This window comes from Centrocercus urophasianus, unplaced genomic scaffold (assembly GCF_019232065.1).
Source record: "Centrocercus urophasianus isolate 14NV4802_14NV808 unplaced genomic scaffold, USGS_Curo_1.0 seq_17, whole genome shotgun sequence".
Taxonomy (NCBI): domain Eukaryota; kingdom Metazoa; phylum Chordata; class Aves; order Galliformes; family Phasianidae; genus Centrocercus; species Centrocercus urophasianus.
The window spans coordinates 25207601-25228298 of NW_024884722.1; the positions used below are offsets into that span (position 1 = coordinate 25207601).

The 20698-nt window shown below is 36.4% G+C and overlaps 1 protein-coding gene across 2 annotated transcripts in view; it reads left to right on the forward strand.

Moving 5' to 3' along the window:
- Nucleotides 1-20698, forward strand: part of CTNNA3 (catenin alpha 3) — a 408816-nt gene that overhangs the window by 270841 nt on the left and 117277 nt on the right. For both annotated transcript variants that reach the window (XM_042817894.1, XM_042817895.1), the window contains exon 10: nucleotides 9786-9942. In XM_042817894.1, coding sequence (XP_042673828.1) covers nucleotides 9786-9942 — 157 coding nt within the window. The remainder of the gene's footprint in view (nucleotides 1-9785; nucleotides 9943-20698) is intronic.

Sequence of the window (20698 nt, forward strand, 5' to 3'; positions counted from 1 at the left end):
ATGGTAGAGGTCAAGATAAGCAGTAGATGGTAAACCTGTTGGATATAGGGATGGAAAAATTTCCTGAAGGTAGGACATGAGAAATATGTAGACAAGGGTTCCAGTTTCTTTTTCTAAAATGCCATTGTTTTTTACGTTTACCTCATATTCAATCTGATCAGCTTTCATGTCGCTCAACAATTATGTCCAGCAAGCTAGGCTAACAAAAGGAGAAGCTAGGGTAAGAAGAAGACTGTGGAAGACTCCCTCCTCAGTGTCCTCTACTTTGGGCTGGACAAACCAAAGGACTTCAGTTACTCCTCATACATCTTCTCCTCTAGACTGTTCACCATCTTTTTAGCCCTCCTTTGGGCACTTTCTATAGTATTATGTCCTTTTTGTATGGTGGTGCCCAAAACTGCACCAGTACTCAAGGTGAGGCTCTACCAGTGTACAGCAGGACAGTCACTTCCTCAGCTGGCTAGCAGTGCTGTGTTTGCACTCTGGGGGACAGCTGATCTTCCTGGCTGCTGGGGCACACTGTTGACTTGCTGTTCAGCTTACTGTCAACCAAGAACCCCAGATCCCTTTTAGCAGAGCTACTCTCTTGTGTTTCATCTCCCAGTCTGTATGTGTAGCAGAGTTGCCTCTTCCCAGGTGCAGAATTTGGTACTTGTTCTTGTTAAACCTCGTGTGGTCAGTGCAGCTCTCTGATTTAAAAGTCCTCCAGTTGAAGTATTCTACTCTGTTAAACAAGATAATGAGGTGATCTGTGGAACATATTTATGTGCCTCAGGTTTCTAAGCCATTCATATACAGATCTGACATTATCATCTTCAACGTTGTACGTTTGTTTATCCTAGTGTGATATATCTTTTTCAACGTTAGCTGAACTGTCTGGAACTCATTTGCAGTACTCAGGGATTACAGAACTGCTTCTTTTTTAACCTATGTATCCACAGTGAGGAGAATGTAAAAAAAAAAAATAATAAAAAAAAAAAAAATCCCAACAAAACAAAAAAACAACTACCAAGGTTTTTAGGAGAAACCAGATATTGCAGCCCTTTTCTCTTTAACTTTTAGTAATTTCAACATAGCTGTGGTGCTTTCTTTCCTGTCTGAAACGGGCAGCCATGAACCTTTTACATGTTTCTGGAAACATGTTTTACATGTTTTGAAATTTTGTTTATTCATTTCAGAAACACAGTGGCATCAGGAGTTTACTATGGTGTTTTTTGAGTCTGTGGCTGGTGCTCTAGATATCTTCTACAGACATTTGTGTTGTCATCTTCACTGATTACACTATGGTTCTGTACAAAGTAGCATGAAAGCTTTGAGCAGCCTCACAGTTGCAGCAGTGTGACTCGTGGACAAATACTCAGTTAAAACTCTAAAGTCCGAGAAGGACTTACCTGGTCTCTGTATGCTTTCTTAAAATTGTGATTGTAACTTTTTTTTTCTTATATTTTGCTTAAGCTCTTAGTGTGAACGCCCTGTAAGTATTTTCTCAAAACTAAATGTTTTATCAGTGTTCTTTCCCTTACAAAAATCAGCGGGGGATTTTATTTTTCCCTTTGAGTTATATTTTGATTTACACTTAAATTGTTCAGCTCTTCCAGGTTGACACACATTGGTGCATATTATTTGCTTCTAAATTATTTTCTGAAAAGTCTGTACTTCATTGAACAAACCTGAAAATTTTCCTTGGTAAAAAAGAGACTTCATAGCTAATAAGTGGGCAGCCTTCTTTTGATGTTATTTTTTTTCAGATACTGTAGTTTAGTTGTGATGCTGTGGATTTTTGAAACTGACAATCTACATTTCCTATATATTTGCTTTTTCATCAGAGAAAATCAATCATTCATTTTGTTCTTTGCTCATAAAATGGGGGATACTGAAGAGGCTTTTTATAAGTATCATAAAAACAGTTTGCCATTATCACTTTCATAACCACAGCTGTTTCATCATCTTGTTTGAACAGGCTTTGTTGCATCTGCTTTTATCTGTCTTCACACCATTTTATACGCACGCAGCAGTCTTGTGCAAGGGCAGAAGTAATAGGGGAATCGCAGAATCATAGAATGGCTTGGGTTGAAAGGGAACTCAAAGATCATCTAGTTCCAAGCGTGTGCCATGGGCAGGATTGCCAACCACTAGATCAGGAATGTGATAAATCAGTGAGTTGTCTACCATCTGCTTTAAAAGAGATAAAACAGATGTTAGTATCTCTAACAGTGTCAGGCATCTTTTTATGTACCTTCTCTGGTTTTTGAATCAAGAGATTAATTAAAAGAACACATCATGACTTAATATTTCCGAAACCAAAGCACAGACATTTTGGTGAAGTAATGCATTTTGCTTGTATCTTTTCCCTGTGTCATGCACAGTGCTGCTGAAGTTAATGAAAAAATTCTTGTTAATCAAAGAAATCTCATTAACCTTACTATGGTAGTCTGCTTGAATGCTCCTGTGTTTAATTCCTTCTTTTACACCTTTGCTTCACAAGCAGTTTAATCTGGTGTACATCTCTTGTGCTGAGAGAGATTCAGCCCCTGCCTACTCTCAAGGTGTGATTTCTGCTTCCTTCCCTTGGGACCAAAGTAGCATTCAGCTGTATGCATCAGGTCACTGAGAATCAAGTTCAGAAGGGAGCAGGAAGGTTAGTTTTCCTTCAAGTCAGTTGTCTGATACAGTTTGTTGTATGAGTATACGAACCTTTCTCATTTCCTCTGGCATAGTTATTGTCACTAGTAGTTGTAGGCTGTTACCTTTTCCTGTTTGTGGAGATTGAAGTTTGTCATTTTTAAACAGACGGTAAAGCTTGTGACTTTTTTAACTGGCTAGGGTAGCGTAGAATCCTAATGCTGTGGGCCAGCAGAATGAATTGGAAGGCCTAATGCTTTATGCTGTAATGCAAATAGGCTTAGCTGAATATTTGCTTTGGCTTGAACTTTGTCCATCATCAATTTAAAGGAAAATAAAAATTAAACTATGACTCTCAGATTCCCTTGAAAATCTCACATTGGAAGTGACCGCTTGGCTCTTCTATGGTAGTACTTAGAGAATAATTTATTGCAAAATGCCCAGAGGTTTTCTGTCTTAACTTTTATCTTCCAGTTTGTGTTGTGTAAGAAGAGAATCCTCAACAAATTCTCAGATTGTAATATAAATAAAAATATCACCTATGCATGCTGAATGGCCTCATCTTAGCACTGCGGAAATTGTTCTGTTTTATTCTCTTATGATTGCTCCACCTGTGGTTGCTGCAGGTACTGGGAAGCCAAAGTGATGAGGAAGTTTTTTAAAGTTGTTGGAAAGGTATATGTTCTAGATGCATGCTGCACAAAAACGCTATGAATGTTCTATAAAGAAATTATTTTTCCCTGCACCTTTGAAACTTGAAAGCTTTCTTCCTGGAATGGTATTTCTTTCTTTCTTCAATGTCATCATTTGTTGTGATTTAGTAAGTTTTCTCAAGATGCCATGTTTTGTTGAATGCTAAGAATGCTAAGGAAGAGAAGAAAGGCAGTAAAACTCTGTTATTAATAACGTGAAATAAAAAAAATATATATATACTGAGTCTGGGGAGGGGACTGATACAGTAGGAAAGCATAGAGTAGTACATGACAGCATAATGATACCTTTGTTAAGAGATTTATTTTCACATGTCTTTTTCAAAAATAGGGGAGGGCAGCAATAAAGAGCTGAGAATATGTATAGTTGTAGAATGCGGTAATAGAGAAGTATAAATAGCAGAGATGGGAACATTTTACTCTTATTGAAGCAAGAAGCTGAAACCAAACTGATCATATATGGTTCCATGTGCAGTGAGTTTGTTTCTTGATATCAAGCACAGCATTGTTATCTGCAGCTTCCCAAGTTTTGGGATGGTTTCCAAAAGAAGTATTGTGTGTGTGATGGGGATCCTCATTGGTGCTTCAGCGCCTTCAAGGCAGCTAGCAGTATTGTTTGCAGGGAACAACAGATGGGTGCTCCAAATCTGGCAAGTTCTGGTGCAGCAGTAGAGGAACGTGTTTGTCAGTGTTCAGGTAACACTGCAGCTACCTCTGAGGAAACCTAACTTTGGTATACCTGGTGGCTTTTTTTTTTTCTTTTTTTTTCCGCATTTTATTAATAGTAGTAATTTTATTTTATTTTTTTAAAGTTTCTACTTCTATTAGTACTACAGTAGAAAGTGAATGAGGTAGAGACAAGTTCAGTATATCTGTAGCATGGCCAGGGTTAGAACTGTGTGGACTACACTCTTCTATGTGCATGTATGATGTGTAAGTTGCAGCTAAGGACCAATCTTTTGGCAGTTTGTAGTGTCTTCTGTACAAGTTTTCAAAGCAAAGTAGACACAAATTTTCCTTTCTTCACACCCACCTTCCCCTTTCATTACCTGTACAGGCACAGACTTCAGTGAGTTTTGGGAATAATAGCATGTTTTTCAGAGAAGTGTCTATCCTGGAGATGTGTAGAGAGGTAAATCTTACAAATTTGGCCAATTCATGTTTCTGATGAGCTTTCAGGTTTTTTAAATTATAGTTTAAAATGGTTTCCACAGAAGTAGCATCAAGTTCAAGGCAGCAAATGACTACCAGTCTGTGTTGAAACGATTTGTTCCTGGAAGCCAAAATGCTAAAATGTCGTTGAAAGAGGCAAAGAGAGGTAACATGATCTGCAAGTGGCTTTTATACATTACATTTGTGTAGTGATAAACACAAAGTTTGTGACAGTCTGCCAATCAGTTACATGGTCCAAGAAAAGGCATTCAAATAAACTCCAAAGTGCACACCAAAATGTGGATGATGAATACTTACCCGCATTTTCAGTTCTTTTGCACTTCTGTAATATTTCAAACTGAAATAATGAAAATGCCTCTTCAATTTTCATTTTTACTTGTCTCAGAATTATGTTAGGATCTCTGTTCAATAACCTAAATTCAGTGCCACCTTATTTCTCATTTTGTATTAGTCTGCTCTGAACCCTGCAGTAATCTTTTCAGCAACTGAAACTGGTTTCTCAGAAATGCAGATACTTATTAAGGTTAAAGAACAAAGCCTTCAGTGAGCATTTAAAGATCACGTAGTCCACATTTCCTCTTCTTTCTTCTACCAATGCAGGATCAATTCTTCCATGGTTTACATATAAACCTGCTTTATATATTCTTGGTTTGGCAGGTGGTGAGCATTTGCTTGTGCATCATTTGTTATGCACATGCACACACAGTCATAACTATTATTCTTTATCCCAGTAAAAAATTTTATCTCAAGTCATGAGTTCTGTGGGCTTTTTTTTGTGTGTGTATGTTTGTGTGTTTATTCCCCCATCTCACAGGGAAGAGAATGAATGAACAGGTTTGGCCATAAAACTGGAAACTGATGTTTTTTTTTTTTATGCTCCCTGCATACACAGAAAGTTTCTGTGAGGATCTGCAGGATGTGATAAGCACTACTATAGAGGTGGTACTTCTGAAGCACTAAATGCAGAACTGTTTTAAAAACACGATCTGAGTGCAAATCTTGAGTCATCATGTTTTCTCTCTCATTTTCCTTCTTGATTTTTCATGTCAGGAACTTGAAATGAGGCATTGAGAACACCTCATGCCTCTTTTCTGCACTGGGTAGAATGGTGGTTAGGAAGTGAAAGTATTCACTGTTGATATAGAGGGTAAAAGACAGAAAGAGGATTTCAGTGCAGATCCTTTCCTTCTTACTTTGTATATTCCTTTATACACATAGGGTTTTTTCATTACTGTCTTGCCCAAGTCACTTGTAATCACCACAGGGTGCAATTTCTTACCGTTTAAAGTTTAACTTTGCTTTTATTATATTTTATCACCTCTAATTGAATAGAAATCATAAGTGGTTGACTCCATCAATACAGTACTGAGAGATATGGTAGCAACATAACTGAAGAGCTCTTGTGAAGCGGAGTTTAAAAACTTGATGTGGTTGTATCTTTTTCATTTTAAGTATTTATTTTAATAAACAGAGAAAGTAATTTGAATTACTGGTAAAACCATATGTTAGTTGAGGATGGCTTTATCATTATGTGCTACTGCCTACTTTGAAGTATGTATTCAAAGTACATTGTTTAGTGTCAAAGGTTACATACGGAGGAATAACAATAACAGAGAAAAATGCTGAATATTAATAAAAGTGAGTGCTAATAACCTCTTAAATTCCCCACTTCTTTGCAAAATATATTACATGCTTGCAGAGCCTGTAGTAGAAGCAGTATAGGTATATGGAAATGGAAGCCTTCAGCAGTTTGAGCAGTCTGTTGACTTGAGAAGCCAGAAGCAGTTGGCTATCAGAGCATGAATAAACATCTGCAGGGAAAGATCTTATATTCCCAAAGAAATGATGCTGCAAATGGATAGTGCATATGGGAATGTGAGCAGAGGGGCTGCAATGATAGTTTGCTTATGCCTAGAATATAAGCACCTTTGCTGTTGTCTTCAAATAGGCCTTTCAGGGTCTCCGGTGACTCATTTTTAATGTATGCATTCTGATGGAGTAGAAATGACCGATCTTTTTATTCATGTCAGCATTGCTGTGCTGTTGCTATTTTTAAAATATTCGTTTTTTCCCATTTTTTTCGAATGTTAGAAATAAAATGATCCATGATTTTGCAGTGATCCAAACTGTACTTAGCATTCATTTTGGAAGGGCTTTTCATCTCTCTGGGATTTACCATGTTTCTTTTTAGATTTTATTGGAGGAGAGAAATTTGCATAAAAACTCAAAAAAAAAAGTTCCCGTCCACACATTAAGTATTTTAGCGGAGTATGTTTACTGATGATTGCATTTAAAAAATATAATTGAGTGGGGAACTGGATGATGGTTTTCACGAGTGCACCTGTTTTTAGGGGTGGGATTGTACCACTGGGGCAGATCTGCTGCTAGATGGTACAGCTGCTAAATGATGTTTCTGCATGTTTTGCAGATCTGGAATATGGATAAAATAAGATTGTGTAATACATGGCAAGGGGAATAGGTTGAAGAGATATCTGAAAACAAGGGGGACAATTGCATGTTTAGCATAAACCCCATTTTAGTTAGAAAGGGAAAAGGAGTCATCAGTTCTAAGTCCATTCTGGATGTAACTAGAGCAGTACTTTGTCAGACACTTGCTGTGGGCTTGTCACATCTATTATTTTAACAGTCAGTGGCTTTGTTTTAAGTAGATTGTGTTAGTCTTCGACGAAACCTGCCTTTAAATGTATGTGGTGTGGTTCATGAGCTGTATTTTTTTCCCTTCTTTTGTTTTGTAAGCAAACACCTTAACCTGTAGCTGGTGATTGTGGATTTTGAGATGCTTTTGATTTGTTTTAAGACTATTCCATCATATCATAGATGCACAGTAAGTGATGCTTTTCATCAGATAATTAGAAAACAGGCTGTGCAGCTTTGAAAAGAAGACCCACTAATTTCAGATTCTAATTGCTCAACTGTTGAGCGCTTTTCTCCCTAGCATTTACTTTTTGCATTTAATCAGTATTAACTTGATAATTTGGTTCTTTCCTAAAATTTTTTATTTGTGAAAACTTAATAGTGTGTTATTTAAGGCTATCTGCATGGTGCAATGATATAAATATTAAGTCAAAATTAATTGTCTAAAGAGGTGAAAGTCTAATTTAAGTAATTTAGGTATTAGTAATCTAGAAAATGAGCATGACAAATTGAGCTTTATTTGGTGTATTTCATAGCTTTAAACATAAGTTTGCATACCTTTGTTTTCCAAATGAGAAGATAATTTTGTGTAAGTTGCTGCTAGCTGGTAGTAATTCAAAGTGGTAAGGGTCCTTGCATTTCAGAAGACAAGCAAACAATGGTTAAATTAAACAATGTTTAAGTGAATTATTAATAATGTAACAAATAAAATAGCACCTCTGTGATTATTAAATTCCTGCTTTATGAAAATACATAGAAAATCATTTTAGTATGTTGGTATATTATACCACGTTGGTGCTATTTTATTTGCAGCAGATTAAATGTTAGTTATATAATCTTCCTTAGTTGACCAATTAGTGTACTTGTTATTGTAATCTAAAACAAGTTCTTGGTTTTATGTTAGAGAATTTTAGGTAAATGGAGAGCTTTTTGCCAGCTCAATATGGATAATGTTTGGTTGGTTTGACTTTTTGCTGTGGCGGTGGGTTCTTTGTATGTGTGTCTTTTTTGGTGGTTGCTTTTTTCCCTTCACAATTTAACTTTCATTTAATGACTACAACTTCTCTCTGTCTTCAGCTTTTCCTGAAAAGTGACTTTTTTTCAAATTTTCTCACAGGTTTTTTTTTTTTTTTTTTAGATCTATGATGATGATAATTGATGCTGTTCTCTCTTGAATGGGAGAGGAACTATTTTTTTTTCTTTAGAAGTATGGCGCTCCGAAGTGGATGAGATATTGCACTTAAAAGATGAATACTTCTAAAGTAGAGCAAAACACTTGCCCTCATGTTTTTCAGATGCTGTTTCTGTTTATGCTTCTCTGTTCTTTTCTCTGATAGTGTTTTCTATGTTGTAATCAGTTGCCATGATAGACTTGCTTCTATTGGCTTGTGTAATGTAAATATGAAATTTTTATTTTTGCTGCTATCTATCCAGCTGGTTCCAATTCTAAGTTTGTTTTTCTTGCTGCGAATTTGATTTTCCTGCTGGAGAGTAGGATGCTTTTATACTGGTCTTTTTTTTTTTTTTTTTTTTGAACATTTATGCACTTGGTGAAGAAATCTTTTTCTTATCTACATTGTAGTTACATACCCTCTTCCTTCACCATCTACCTGGCAAAGTAATAATAGGATGTTCTATTCTTCTCTAGCAGAGCTGTTAGTAAAATATTCAGTCCCAGAAGTTTTATTCTGAAGGCTTATCTATGTTTTTGGGTTACGAGAGCATGAATGTTACTAAAATGTGTAATTACTTAAATTTTACCAATTGTGTAATAGGTTAAAAAACAAAACAAAACAAAACCCAAAACAAACCAACCAATTAAAACTGATCACACATTTAGTTTATAATCCCAAGCAGAGTCAAGAGGATTGGTAATAGTATAAAGAAGCACCATTTGAATCAAAGATGAGAAATATCCTAGTTCTTACTCTTCGGTATAATGGAGTTGTTACAGTGGCATGGTACTTGAACTGTTTTGTGAATATATACCCTCAGCACTGGGGATTAGTGTGGCATGTTGTTTTGATTCTTTGTATTCTTTGCTTTAGGTAGTATTTCAACCTCTTCCCTCAATAAATAATACAGTTTGAGTTATATAATGTTTTTGGATGTAAAATCAATAAAAAGGCACATTAAAAAAAAGTCTATAGCTAATTAACTGATGTAAGTGATATCTAATGAAGTAGTAACCTTATGATCTAGTATTTTGTTTAACATTAAGTTCTTTCTAGGAGAGATGGAATCTACTCTCTTAATTGTGAACATATCTATTGCTTTTAGGCGTAACTAATTTAGAAATACCAGAATGATGCTACCTTTGTATAGGTTTCCTACATATTATTTCCTTGCCGTTGATTATATATCTTGACCCAGCAACATGCTTTTACATGATAAAAACTAATATCTCTTTTAGTGAGAATACTCCATAGTAGGCTCTTCATATTTCATGAAGCTAAAAGGCAAGTTAGCTTTGGCAACGCCTAACAGATAACAGTTTGGCAGTGAGAAAAATAAGAGTTAGAATAACATAAATGCTGCTCTGCATTATTAAGCTTTAGGAAAACTTTCTTTCAAAATACATAATTATTTAGTTATGTTGTTTGTTTATTTGTTTGTTTTGCACAGGTTATTAACGCAGCTTTAGCTCTTTCTGCAAGACCAAAAAGTCAAGTTGTAAAAAACAACATGGAGATGTATAGGAGCATATGGGAGACTCATATCCATGTTCTTACTGAAGCTGTGGATGACATAACAAGTATTGATGATTTCCTTGCTGTATCAGGTATGGTAACTATTAGAATCAGATTATTCTTCTATGTACTTGATTTCAGGAGGGAAAAGAAAATGGCACTGAATCAGTTTAATAGTTTGTTTTTTCCTTGAGCTGTGCATGTACCAAGCTTCCAGTCATCCGGAGTTTTCTGGATGTTCATATGCTTTTGTGTAAGTAAGTAAAACTTGGTTCTACGGTAATTTTTGTGATAGACATAGAAATTAGAAATCACATGGGTTACTTTTCTATGTTGATACATTTAAAAACACCTTATAAACAAAACAGATGCATTGTAGTATTTCCAGAAATGTTAGTTCTATGTAATGTCTAGAGGAAATATACTTCAAAATTTATTAAGTGAAGAGACCTTAATGATATTATTTTCTGAAGCAGCATGTCTTCAGCATTGAAACAGGAGCTACTAAACCCCTGTTCTCATTTCTGCACTTCAATGAGCAAAACTACAATTGATTTCTTTTAGAGTAATATGGGCAGGAAAACAACTTGTGTCATCTTCATAAAAAGTGGTTTAAATTTTGTTTTTCCTTATGGCTGATGTGCCATATGTTTGCCCATTCTACTCTTTACAAGTACATGGTGCTGAATTCTATTTATTAGGATTATATGGTTCATGCAGCAGTGTAGAACATGAGCAGTTCTGCAGTTGTCCATAGTTTGAAACCATTGCAGGTGAAGGCTGAACTAAGTTCATTTTCCCAAGTCATTAATTGTTCATTAAAAATGAAAATGCACTTCTGTCCAAAACCAACAACAAACAAACAAAAAAACCCGAACTAGTCATACCTTTTATATTGATTGCTCTAAAGTTTACCTGTATATTCCTGTGTATTTTAAAAAATACCATCTTTACTGTGATAACTTGAAACTGCTGGACTGGAGTCCCCGTAGCTGAGTAGCAAATGGTATTTCTCTTGTGATTGAAACATTGATTGAGACGGTGCAAAAACCATAAGCAGAGATGGCTCTTCAGGCTCCTTCTAAGTTTGCCTGTTGTTAGATACAGATCTTCTCCTTGCTTTACACTGGTTGGTTAGTATACCTAACCAGGTGATTTAGGTTCCAATGTAGAATTTCCTGAGAAATAATGTGAATTGATTATTTGTTGAACTCCTGTCTTAAATGTTATCTAAGCATTTTAGTATAGAGAAACATAACCTGAGATTGTATTTAATAGATGCTGATTACAAACCCTCCTTTTGCTTACGCAGTCCGGGAGGTTGCAAATCTGAAATTTCTGTGATACCAGAACCATTACTAAAGTGAAGAAAGAGGTCAATTTTCTCAGTAATAAATCCAATCCTAAAATTTCTATCTAATATGAAATACCCTATGTTTTAAAATTCTTCATTCAAATTCACTGAATTAAACATTTCTTTTTGACTACGCAAGTGTGATCCATTTAAATATCAAAGTTCAGATATTTTTTTATGATTTCCTTGGTTTGAAGAGTAATGTTAGAAAATACATTAGCATTTGGACAAAAATCCAAATATCCATTGGTGGACAATTACTTGTTTCAGAGTAAACCCATAAATTTTGGGTCTGTTCTACATTACTTGAGTATAGTGGAGTGATTCAGTGTTTCACAGTTCACGAAACAGAAAGCTATAACTTAAGTAGCAGTGCCTCTGTATCATGAGGTCCAAAGAACTGAACATCCATGTACTTTAAGCCATGTGTCAAACATCCTCTGTAAGCTTTGTCAGGATGTTTTTGTACATTGTCATTTCACGTTTTCACTTAAGTGAATGGTAAGTAGATGTTACCTTGTGACAGTGTCATGTATTTCCTTTGAGAAGATTTTTTTTTTTTTAGTCCATAGAGCTGATTATTTAGACTAATTACAATGAATGATGCAGTCACTCAGTAAACTAAGGGCCTTCCAGTACTTCAAGGGAGCTTAAAGACAAGAGGAAAATCAACTTTCTACATGGATAGGTGGTGACAGGACAAGGGGGAATGTTTTTAACCTAAACGAGGGGAGATTTAGGTTAGGCGTTAGGAGGAACTTTTTTACCGAGAGGGTTGTGTGATGCTGAAACAGGCTTCCCAGAGAAGTTGTGGATGCCCCATCCCTGGAGGTGTTCAAGGCCAGGCTGGATGGCTGCTCTGAGCAGCCTGATTCAGTTCTTGATCTAGTAATTGCCAGCCATACCCTAAGGAAGGAGGTTGGAACTGGATGATCAATGTCCCTTCCCTAACTGAAGCCATTCAAAGGGATAATACAGGTTGAGTGGTTTTGTTTTGTTCTGTTTTTTAATGTCAGAAGAATACAAAATTAGATTGATAACGGACCTGTTTTTTTTTTTCCCTAAGATTTTTTTCTACAGTGAATGCCAACATAGCTGTATTGGAAAAGTGTTTTTCAAATAACGTAATTTATTTAACAGTTGATACTGGGATTTCTCAGAGTATGAGATATATGTAGTTGGTTTTAATGGCTGAGTGTGATTGCTTCTTCCAGGCATGGGAAGTGGTTAGTCTTCACATAGTAGATCTTTAGTACAAAAACATAATACATTTTTTTCTGTAAACACTGAGCACATACTTTCCCTACTAATTCTGGTGATTCAAGTTTCTAAATCTTACATCAGTTTGGCTGCTTAAGAGTTTATTTTAAAGTGCATCTCTGGTTGATTGATTGGTCAGATTTTTATTCCAGATTGAAAAACATACTTTCCAAACCCGGTAAGAGTTGGGAAGATATATTTTGTGGTTCATGTTATGTATCTCCTCACACAGCATTACCTGAGGCTTGGTTTGCAACTTATTTATAAACAGTGTTATTAACGAGTTTTGTGGTTTACTGATGATTTGGAGGCGTAAATTGAATACTTCTAGGTGTGTTCTGCTATACACATCATAAAGGTATAATGTAGCTCCTATTAAAGGCATTGCTAAAATTTTGTGCAGAGCTCAGCAATAACTGGATTAGTTTCTGTTTCACTAATCTAATATGTTGTTTTGTTGTCTTAAAAATAAATGGAATTAGGAGTAGTATAGCTAAAAGGATGGAGAATAATCAAGCCATGCAAAAAGGCCTCCTCATTACTCTTCATGAGCCAGTCGTGAGGTTGCTGAAACAAAAGGTACTGAAAAACTCTCACACGCTCCTGTGATACATGTCCTTTTCTGATGTAGCACAGGGAAGAGACAGTAACCTGTTGCCGATAAAAAGACTGGAGGGAAATGTGAGCATTTGAAAATGGAGGGGAAAAGAAAGGTACTAATAATTAACTGTTATTGTATGTACTAATTAAGCTGTTCTTATTTTTCTAAGTAGATTGGTGTCTTGTTTTCTGATGCACCTATCCTCATGAAATTGTTTTTTTTTTTTTGTTCATCTGTTTCGTTTTTGTTCTATTTATTTATGTGATCCCTCAGGTTAAAGGAAAAACTATGCTTCAGAGACAGATTAAATTAGTTCTCTTACAAGGTAGAAAGAGGTCTGATTGCAAATAGCCAATTTAAATGAATGCCTATTCTTTTTAAAGGAAAAAAAGTGCTAATGAGTTGTGTAAAAACATGTCATTGCAAATATGAAACGTGACAAATAATAATACCATTATTGGTAGATGTTCCTAGGAACAGAGAATTGCTGTCTGCCTATCAGTTATGGATAGCTTATTAAAGTTAGAAAAAATGTGGATATTAATCTTTATGACACACTGATACAAATTTTACGTGGTTCTATGGCACAAACAAGAGCAAGAAGTGACCATGTTTTTTTTGCTACTGTAATGTAGTTTTTATTTGGTGTCAGTAAATCTTCCTCAGCTTAACAGTAGCAAAAACAAACAGAAAAAAAAAAAATTCCCTTGTCTTTTTTGCAAAAGCTTGGGTTTAAGAATGTAGTTTACTGTGAAAATGCAAGACCAGTAAATATGCAATTTCATTTCTTTACTAACACTGTCCCTTACGGTCTGAAGTCTATGCTGTTAAATGCAGTTTTTACAATTAATAGCAATCTTTAATAGTTGATTAGGAATCAGGATGTTGTATGAAATTTATTAACAGAAAATTGCAACAGGCACAAAATTGCAAAACAGGAGAGTAGAATGAAAGAATAAAAGATTCTAGAAGAAAACTCTTCATTAGGTAATCAAACATCTTGCACAGGGCAGGACAAACTTCAAATTAGATCAGCTTACTTGGGTCTTGTTGAGAGAATGCTTAAAGGTCTCCAGGAACAGAAACTCCCTGTCTGCCCTAGGCAAGGTGAAAAATAGTTTTGTCTGATTTTCCTTTTTGCATCTAATTGTAGAATAATTTGTGTTGAAATTAACTATGTAGTTCCAAACCCCCTGCCATGGAGGGAGGGGGGAGAGGAGGGATGAGAGGGAGAGGGACACATCTCACTAGACCAGTTGAATACTTCCATGTACGTTTCTTCCACAACATCTCTGGTTGGCCTGTTCCAGTGCCTTTCTGAGCAAAGCACTGTTTCCTTATACCTAATCAGAGTCTCCCTTCTTTTAGTTTAAAGCTATTAATCATTGTTCTGTTTCTACATTCCCTGATAAAGAATCTGTCCTCAATGTTCCTGTAGACACCCTTTATGTTCTGAAAGACCATTATGAGGTTTTTCTGGAGCCTTCTCTTCTCCAGCCTGAACAAGCCCAACATTCTCAGCCTTTTTTCATAGGAGAATTGCTCCAACCCTCTGTTCATAGAATCTTAAAATGGTTTGGATTGGAAGGGGCCTTTAAGATCATCCAGTTCCAATCCCCTATTATAGGCAGGGCCACCTCTCACTAGACCAGGTTGCTTGAAGTCCCATCCAGTCTGGTCCTGGACAACCTGTTCCAGTGTCTCACCACTCTCACAGGAAGAATTTCTTCTTAGTATCTAGTCTAAATCTACGCTTTTCCAGTTTAAAACCATTTCCCTTTGTCCTGTCACTACCCTTCTAAAGTCCTTCCCCAGCTTTCCTATAGGCCCCTCTCAGGTATTGGAAGGCTGCTGCAGTGTTCCCCCAGAGTTTTCTCTGGGCTGAAGAGCCCTAATATTTTTAGCCTGTCCTCATAGGGGAGGTGCTCCAGTCTTCTCACTGTCTTTGTAGCGCTCTGGATCCACTCCAAGAGCTCCGTGTCCTTGTGTTGGAGGCCCCAGAACTGAACACAGTACTCCAGCTGATGTCTCATGAAAGCAGAGTAGAGGGGCAGAATCACCTCCCTTGGCATGGTGGTTACACATCTCTTCATCTCTTGATGCAACCCAGAATATGGTTGGCCTTCTGGGCTGCAGGAGCACCTTGCTGATTCATGTTGAGTCTTCCATTGACTCACATCCCCAAATCCTTCTCCTCAGAGCTGCTCTCAAGCCTTTCTCTGCCCAACCTGTATCTGTGCTTGGAATTACCTGACCCAGATGCAGGACAACGCACTTGGCCCTGTTGAACTTTATGAGGCTAGCATGGGCACACCTCTCAAGCCTGTCCAGGTCCCTCTGGATGGAGTCCCTTCCTTCTAGTGTGTCAGCTGTACCACTCAGCTTGGTGTCGTCTGCAAACTTGCTGAGGGTCCACTTGATCCCACTGTCCGTGTTGCCTACCAGGACAGTAGATGTTAACACTGGTCCTAGCACCAATCTCTAGGAATCGCCTCTCGTTACCAGTTTCCACTTGGACATTGAGCCATTGACTGCAATTTTTTCAGTGATCTTCTAAACTTTCTTTCAAAATTACTTCTAAATTTTTATCACATAAAATAAATATATTTGTCAAACTCATATTTGACAGAGGTGTGCTTTCCTGTACTTGCATAAACATGTCCTGCTTGGAGATTTATGAGATTTCAGAAGTTTTGTTTGGAATACATGTGAGATGAAGGAAGTCAGTCGTTGCTGGGTAGTTGGTTTCTCTTTTCACAGTAGTCTTTTTCTTCTAGTATCTATAGATGCTATGCCAAGCTGAGCTTCCCTGACTCCCTGCAGGAGTGCATCTCTTCCCAGTTGTGTTTGAAGGATCTCCTGTGCTCAAACAAATTAATCTGTTACAGATTGCTAAAACAAGAACATTACATTTTGCTTAGATTTCAAGGTGAGTTGGACAAATAAAATTCCACTGGTTAGCAGTCTTCCTCCCTGTGAACTCCCAGCACAATTACTTTCTTTCATGTTTCTGTCATTGCTATTCTAATTTTTCCAGCTATGTAGGTTGCTCCAAAAGTAATGGTTCCTACTCATTTCCATGGGAACTACAACAGATACAAAGAGCACAATGACACTATTTGATAGAAAAAATTCTGATTAAATTCCTAGCTGTTTTTCAACATAGTTACCACCATTAGCTCTGTACTTTGGCCAGCAACGAGCAAGGGCCTGCATGTCTTACTTGTAAAAATCTGCACCAGCAGAGGTGACTTACTCTTGCTGTTATCGCTGATGAAACACACTAGCCACCGCCTCATTGTGATGACATGCACTAGTTGGTCTCCATAAATTCAAGATTTGTGGATTTTCGCTTTTTTTTTTTGTTGTTGTTGTTCAATGCCAGTACATTGCTAATTTTTTAATATTTTTTTAATAAAACCATACTCCCATGTCTCTGCTGTTGGCTATTCTGCTGTTGAATCAGCATTCAACATTGTTCAGCATCACACTGTTTGAAGGAATTCTCAAGAAACACTTTCTATATGTTTCCTAGAAAAAGCCGATTTATTTATTTATTTGGTATAAAAACCCTTTTACTTTCGTTGGTTAAAACCAACCAAATGGGTATTTTATGAATGCAGACGATACTCATCAACATTGGTGAGATTTTTTTCTATTATATATGGTTCCTTTTTTTTTTTATTTTTTTTATTTACACCTAAAGGAAAACAAAACTGAGCTGTTCATATAATGCAAGTTGGTTTTTTTTTTTTAATGTATATCATAGAAAGCATGTAGTGTGTTTGTGCCTTAGCAAATGTACTATGTGAATGTTTGTCGTTAGTTCAAACTATAGCAAACTGTGTCTTGGTACAGATACCTTTATGTAGCTATGGTGTTGGACCATCAGAGGTGTTTCTGTTAATGGGTATGTTCAGGATTGGCATCAACTTTCTTTCACCAGAGGCTGCATACATCAATGTACTGCTGGAACATGTATGCATCACTTAAATGTTGTGCGTAGGATTTCTTTTTAAAACTTGTGCAACTGGTAATAATATTTAGATACCACTTAACTAAGCTAGATGTCTTTTTGTATGTTTCAGAATTTAATTCATAAGAATGAGATGTATTATTATAGGTCTGTGGTTTTGTTTACATGGAAAGTCCTCCTTGTTCCTGACCATTCCTGTTGCTGGAGAATGTGGAAAGCACTCAAGCCTTTGTAGAAAGGCCTTTTCCCAGATGAGTTAGTGGTGCATTGTAGCTTCAGGTTTTAGTGCCCATTTTGTGGGTAAGCATAGAAATTTTTTGTGCAGTACCTCCTATATGCTATTTTGTTTATATGATTGGAATCATAGTGGATAGACAGGCTTTTTTTTTCTTCTTCTTTTTTTTTTTTTTTTTTTTTGGAGGAAGGAGAAACTCTTGTTTTGGTAACTGTTGTGTAAACTGCAATCATGGTACCTTTTGTCATATCAAGAAACTGAAAAAGCTATCTGAATTTTCTTAGGAAATTTGCTTTTTTGAGGAGAGAGAGGAGTTCTTTTTATTGTCTGCAAAGCAAACATTTATAATGACCATTTCTTGGATTCTGAAAAGTTCTCATTCAATCAGGACTCAATCAGGATTAAGTAATCTAAGGTGTCTGTGGTTTTGTTTGTTGCAAAACTTGTTATTACCTTTCTTTTAACCCTGTGACCCTGTTACAACTTCTATTATGTTAAAAAAAACCCAAAAACACAAACAAAAAAAACCCCCAAAACAAAACAAAAAAAACCCGCTTGCTTAATAGTGCTCAAAATGCAATGAATTGCAATGCCAAGATTCAACCTGCGAGTACCCTTAGCATTGAATTTTTGATCTTGATCAGACTCGTGTTTCAAATTACTTCGGTAGTCATTAAGATAACAAGCTAGGCTGTTGAAGTTGCTCAAACTGCAAAAACGTACAGCATATTCTTGGACCAGGAGTAATGGAATAATGAATTAGATTTCTGGCGTGCTTATCTCTCATGATATAATTAGTTTTCCATCAAAAGTTCAAAGTTCTGGTTCACTGTAATACTATGTTGCAAGTTCATAGATCGATGCATTGCAAAAATTACTAATTATAGATTTACGGACAGCATGTCAATGGAGATAAAAATAAAAAATTAAAATGCTGTTCAGACACTTAGGCCTAAGTGTAACGTTTTCATGGTGACGACTTGGCATTTTTGTGCTGTTGTCTTGGCATCTGCCCTAGCAAAATACTATGCTGTGCCATGAAACAGTAAGCCTGTAAGAAATCTGTGTAGAGATATATGAACAGTGAAGAGAAACACAGAGAAACAGTGCTGAAACAGAAGGTAGATTGTGCAATTTGTTTCAATTTCGTTTCTCTCAAGTTTGTTTGACCTGACTGTAAAGTGCTTGAAGGGAGATAAGAATTACCTATGCTAAAGCATACGTGCTCCCTGTTCACAGTACCAGATTGCCCAATCAAGACATGAAGATTTCTCCTTCCCCTGCTCCCTACCAAGCACTTTAAAAGATGGTGTTATCAACATTGATAGAAATTAATACTACAACTTGTAGTTCAACTATTTGTATTTAAATTTCCTTAGAAATCTTGGATTAATATATTGTTCCTGGTAGCTTGTTGCTACTCATTGTATCCATTTTGTTTTAATTGAAAGTTTAGTGTTACTTTCTACCTCCCTTTGGTGTACAAAAGCTCACTCTAAAAGTAATGCTTCTATTTATTTCCATAAAAACTACAACATATACAAGGAGTACAGTAACACTATCTGATAGAGAAAGTTCTCAGTCTTAAAACAGTTTTCAACATAGTCACCACCATTAGCTGTGCGTTTTTGCCAGATGATGAATAATATAGTCTGCGTGCCACAATCATAAAACTGCGCCAGTTGAGCTGATCCATCATTGGTGTCATCACTGCTGAAACATACCACCCACTGGTGGTGCACTGTGGTTCCATCCACTGTTTGATCTCCATAAATATTCATCAAACAGTGGGTGCCGTATTTTTCTGCGTGAAGGAATTCAGTTCCACATCTTTGCTTCATATGCACTTCCATGTCAGATGCCATTTTGTCAGACTGCTCCTCTGCTGCTGTCTGTCACACAGCAACAAAATGTAACTGAGTATTGGTGGGAAAGTTCATCCTCTTCTGCTGTACCACCAACATCCACTACTGATGTCTTGGACCAATTAAATAAAATATGAGGCATTACTTGTGGAGCAGCTCTCATGCTTTTCCTTGTCCAGAAAGTAGAATACAGTTCCTAGTACTCCAACATAAATGCAAATTACTCTTGTCACACTGATTGCTTAGATTCAAGGGCAAACAGTGTAATGACGTGGCCCATTTTAGATAATTTATGCATTAGTAGGGATCACGTATTTAAGTATTCCATAACTTAGGCACCAAGCAGAATCACATCCTGATTTTAGGAATCTCTTTTGGCAAGTGTTGCACTGTGGAAGCCTGCCACGTGAAATGTGCATTTTCTAATTCAAAATTTTCTGTACTTATTGCTAATGTTATGTGGACATCTGAATCATGAACAACTTGTAGCTCTTCAGAGGGCAGGAGTAAATGAGAAGATACGCAAAATTACCCAGGAAGTAGGCAGGACTAAGTGGCAAGATAGTGCAGTTCTGCATTGGACTCAGCTGTTCGAATTATTTAATCTAGAAACTAAAATTCCACACTAAGTTCCTGCTCACATGTTATTGAATTTCACTGAGTTTGTGCTGAGATTTTCAGTCTGCAAGATTAATTTCTTACCACAACCTCTGCCAACTGCCAGAATTTTGAGGTATGATGCATTTGGAATTAAATTCATGTTTGATCTGTCCGAATTTGGATTTTCAGGCAGTCTTTGGAGCATGGTGTAAGATGGGTTGAATCTGATACAAATTGAGATTAATTTTTTGTATGCTTATTTCCTAACAAGTTGGTTTCTAACACCTTTTGAGTTGGAACTGTGACAGTAGCTTTTAATGTTTCTATGCAGTTTTGAAGGAAGATGCTTTTTTTTTTTTTTTTTTTTTTTTAAATGGGATCTATGAATTTGAAGTGATGGTGCTACAGTGATTCACAATACCAGACTTTCTTGTTTCCAGGACATAATAAAAAATCTTTTATCTAAGACATAGTAGATCTCAGGTCGTAGTAGTGTTATAGTTCTGAAACTTATGAGCTGCACCTTTGCTACTGAAAGACAGTTAGCTAGGCTAGTGTGTAGCATATCAAACCTCTGGCTATTTCTTTTTTGTTGTTTTTCAAAAAGAAACTTTACAAAACATGTACAGAAGTGCACAAACTAATTAAAAATGTATTGCTGAATAGGATGCTCTCCGCTAAGGCTCCCTTTAATAACAAGCAGTAAGATACTAATGAGTTTTTCTTTGTTGACTAGAGGGGAAGCATGCTCTTTGGAATGTCCAGCAACTGGATAAGACATGCTTTTATTTTTCTTAAAGCTGGGAAACCTTAGCATGTCATGGGAAAAAAACAAAACAACCCTGAGTGCAAAACAGACAGAAGTCCCCAGTTGAATTTGTAGATTGCATGAAGTCTGACTTGCGTGTCCAAACTTTTGTTGTTAGTGAGTGTAAAAGATGTTTTTTAATTTAGTCC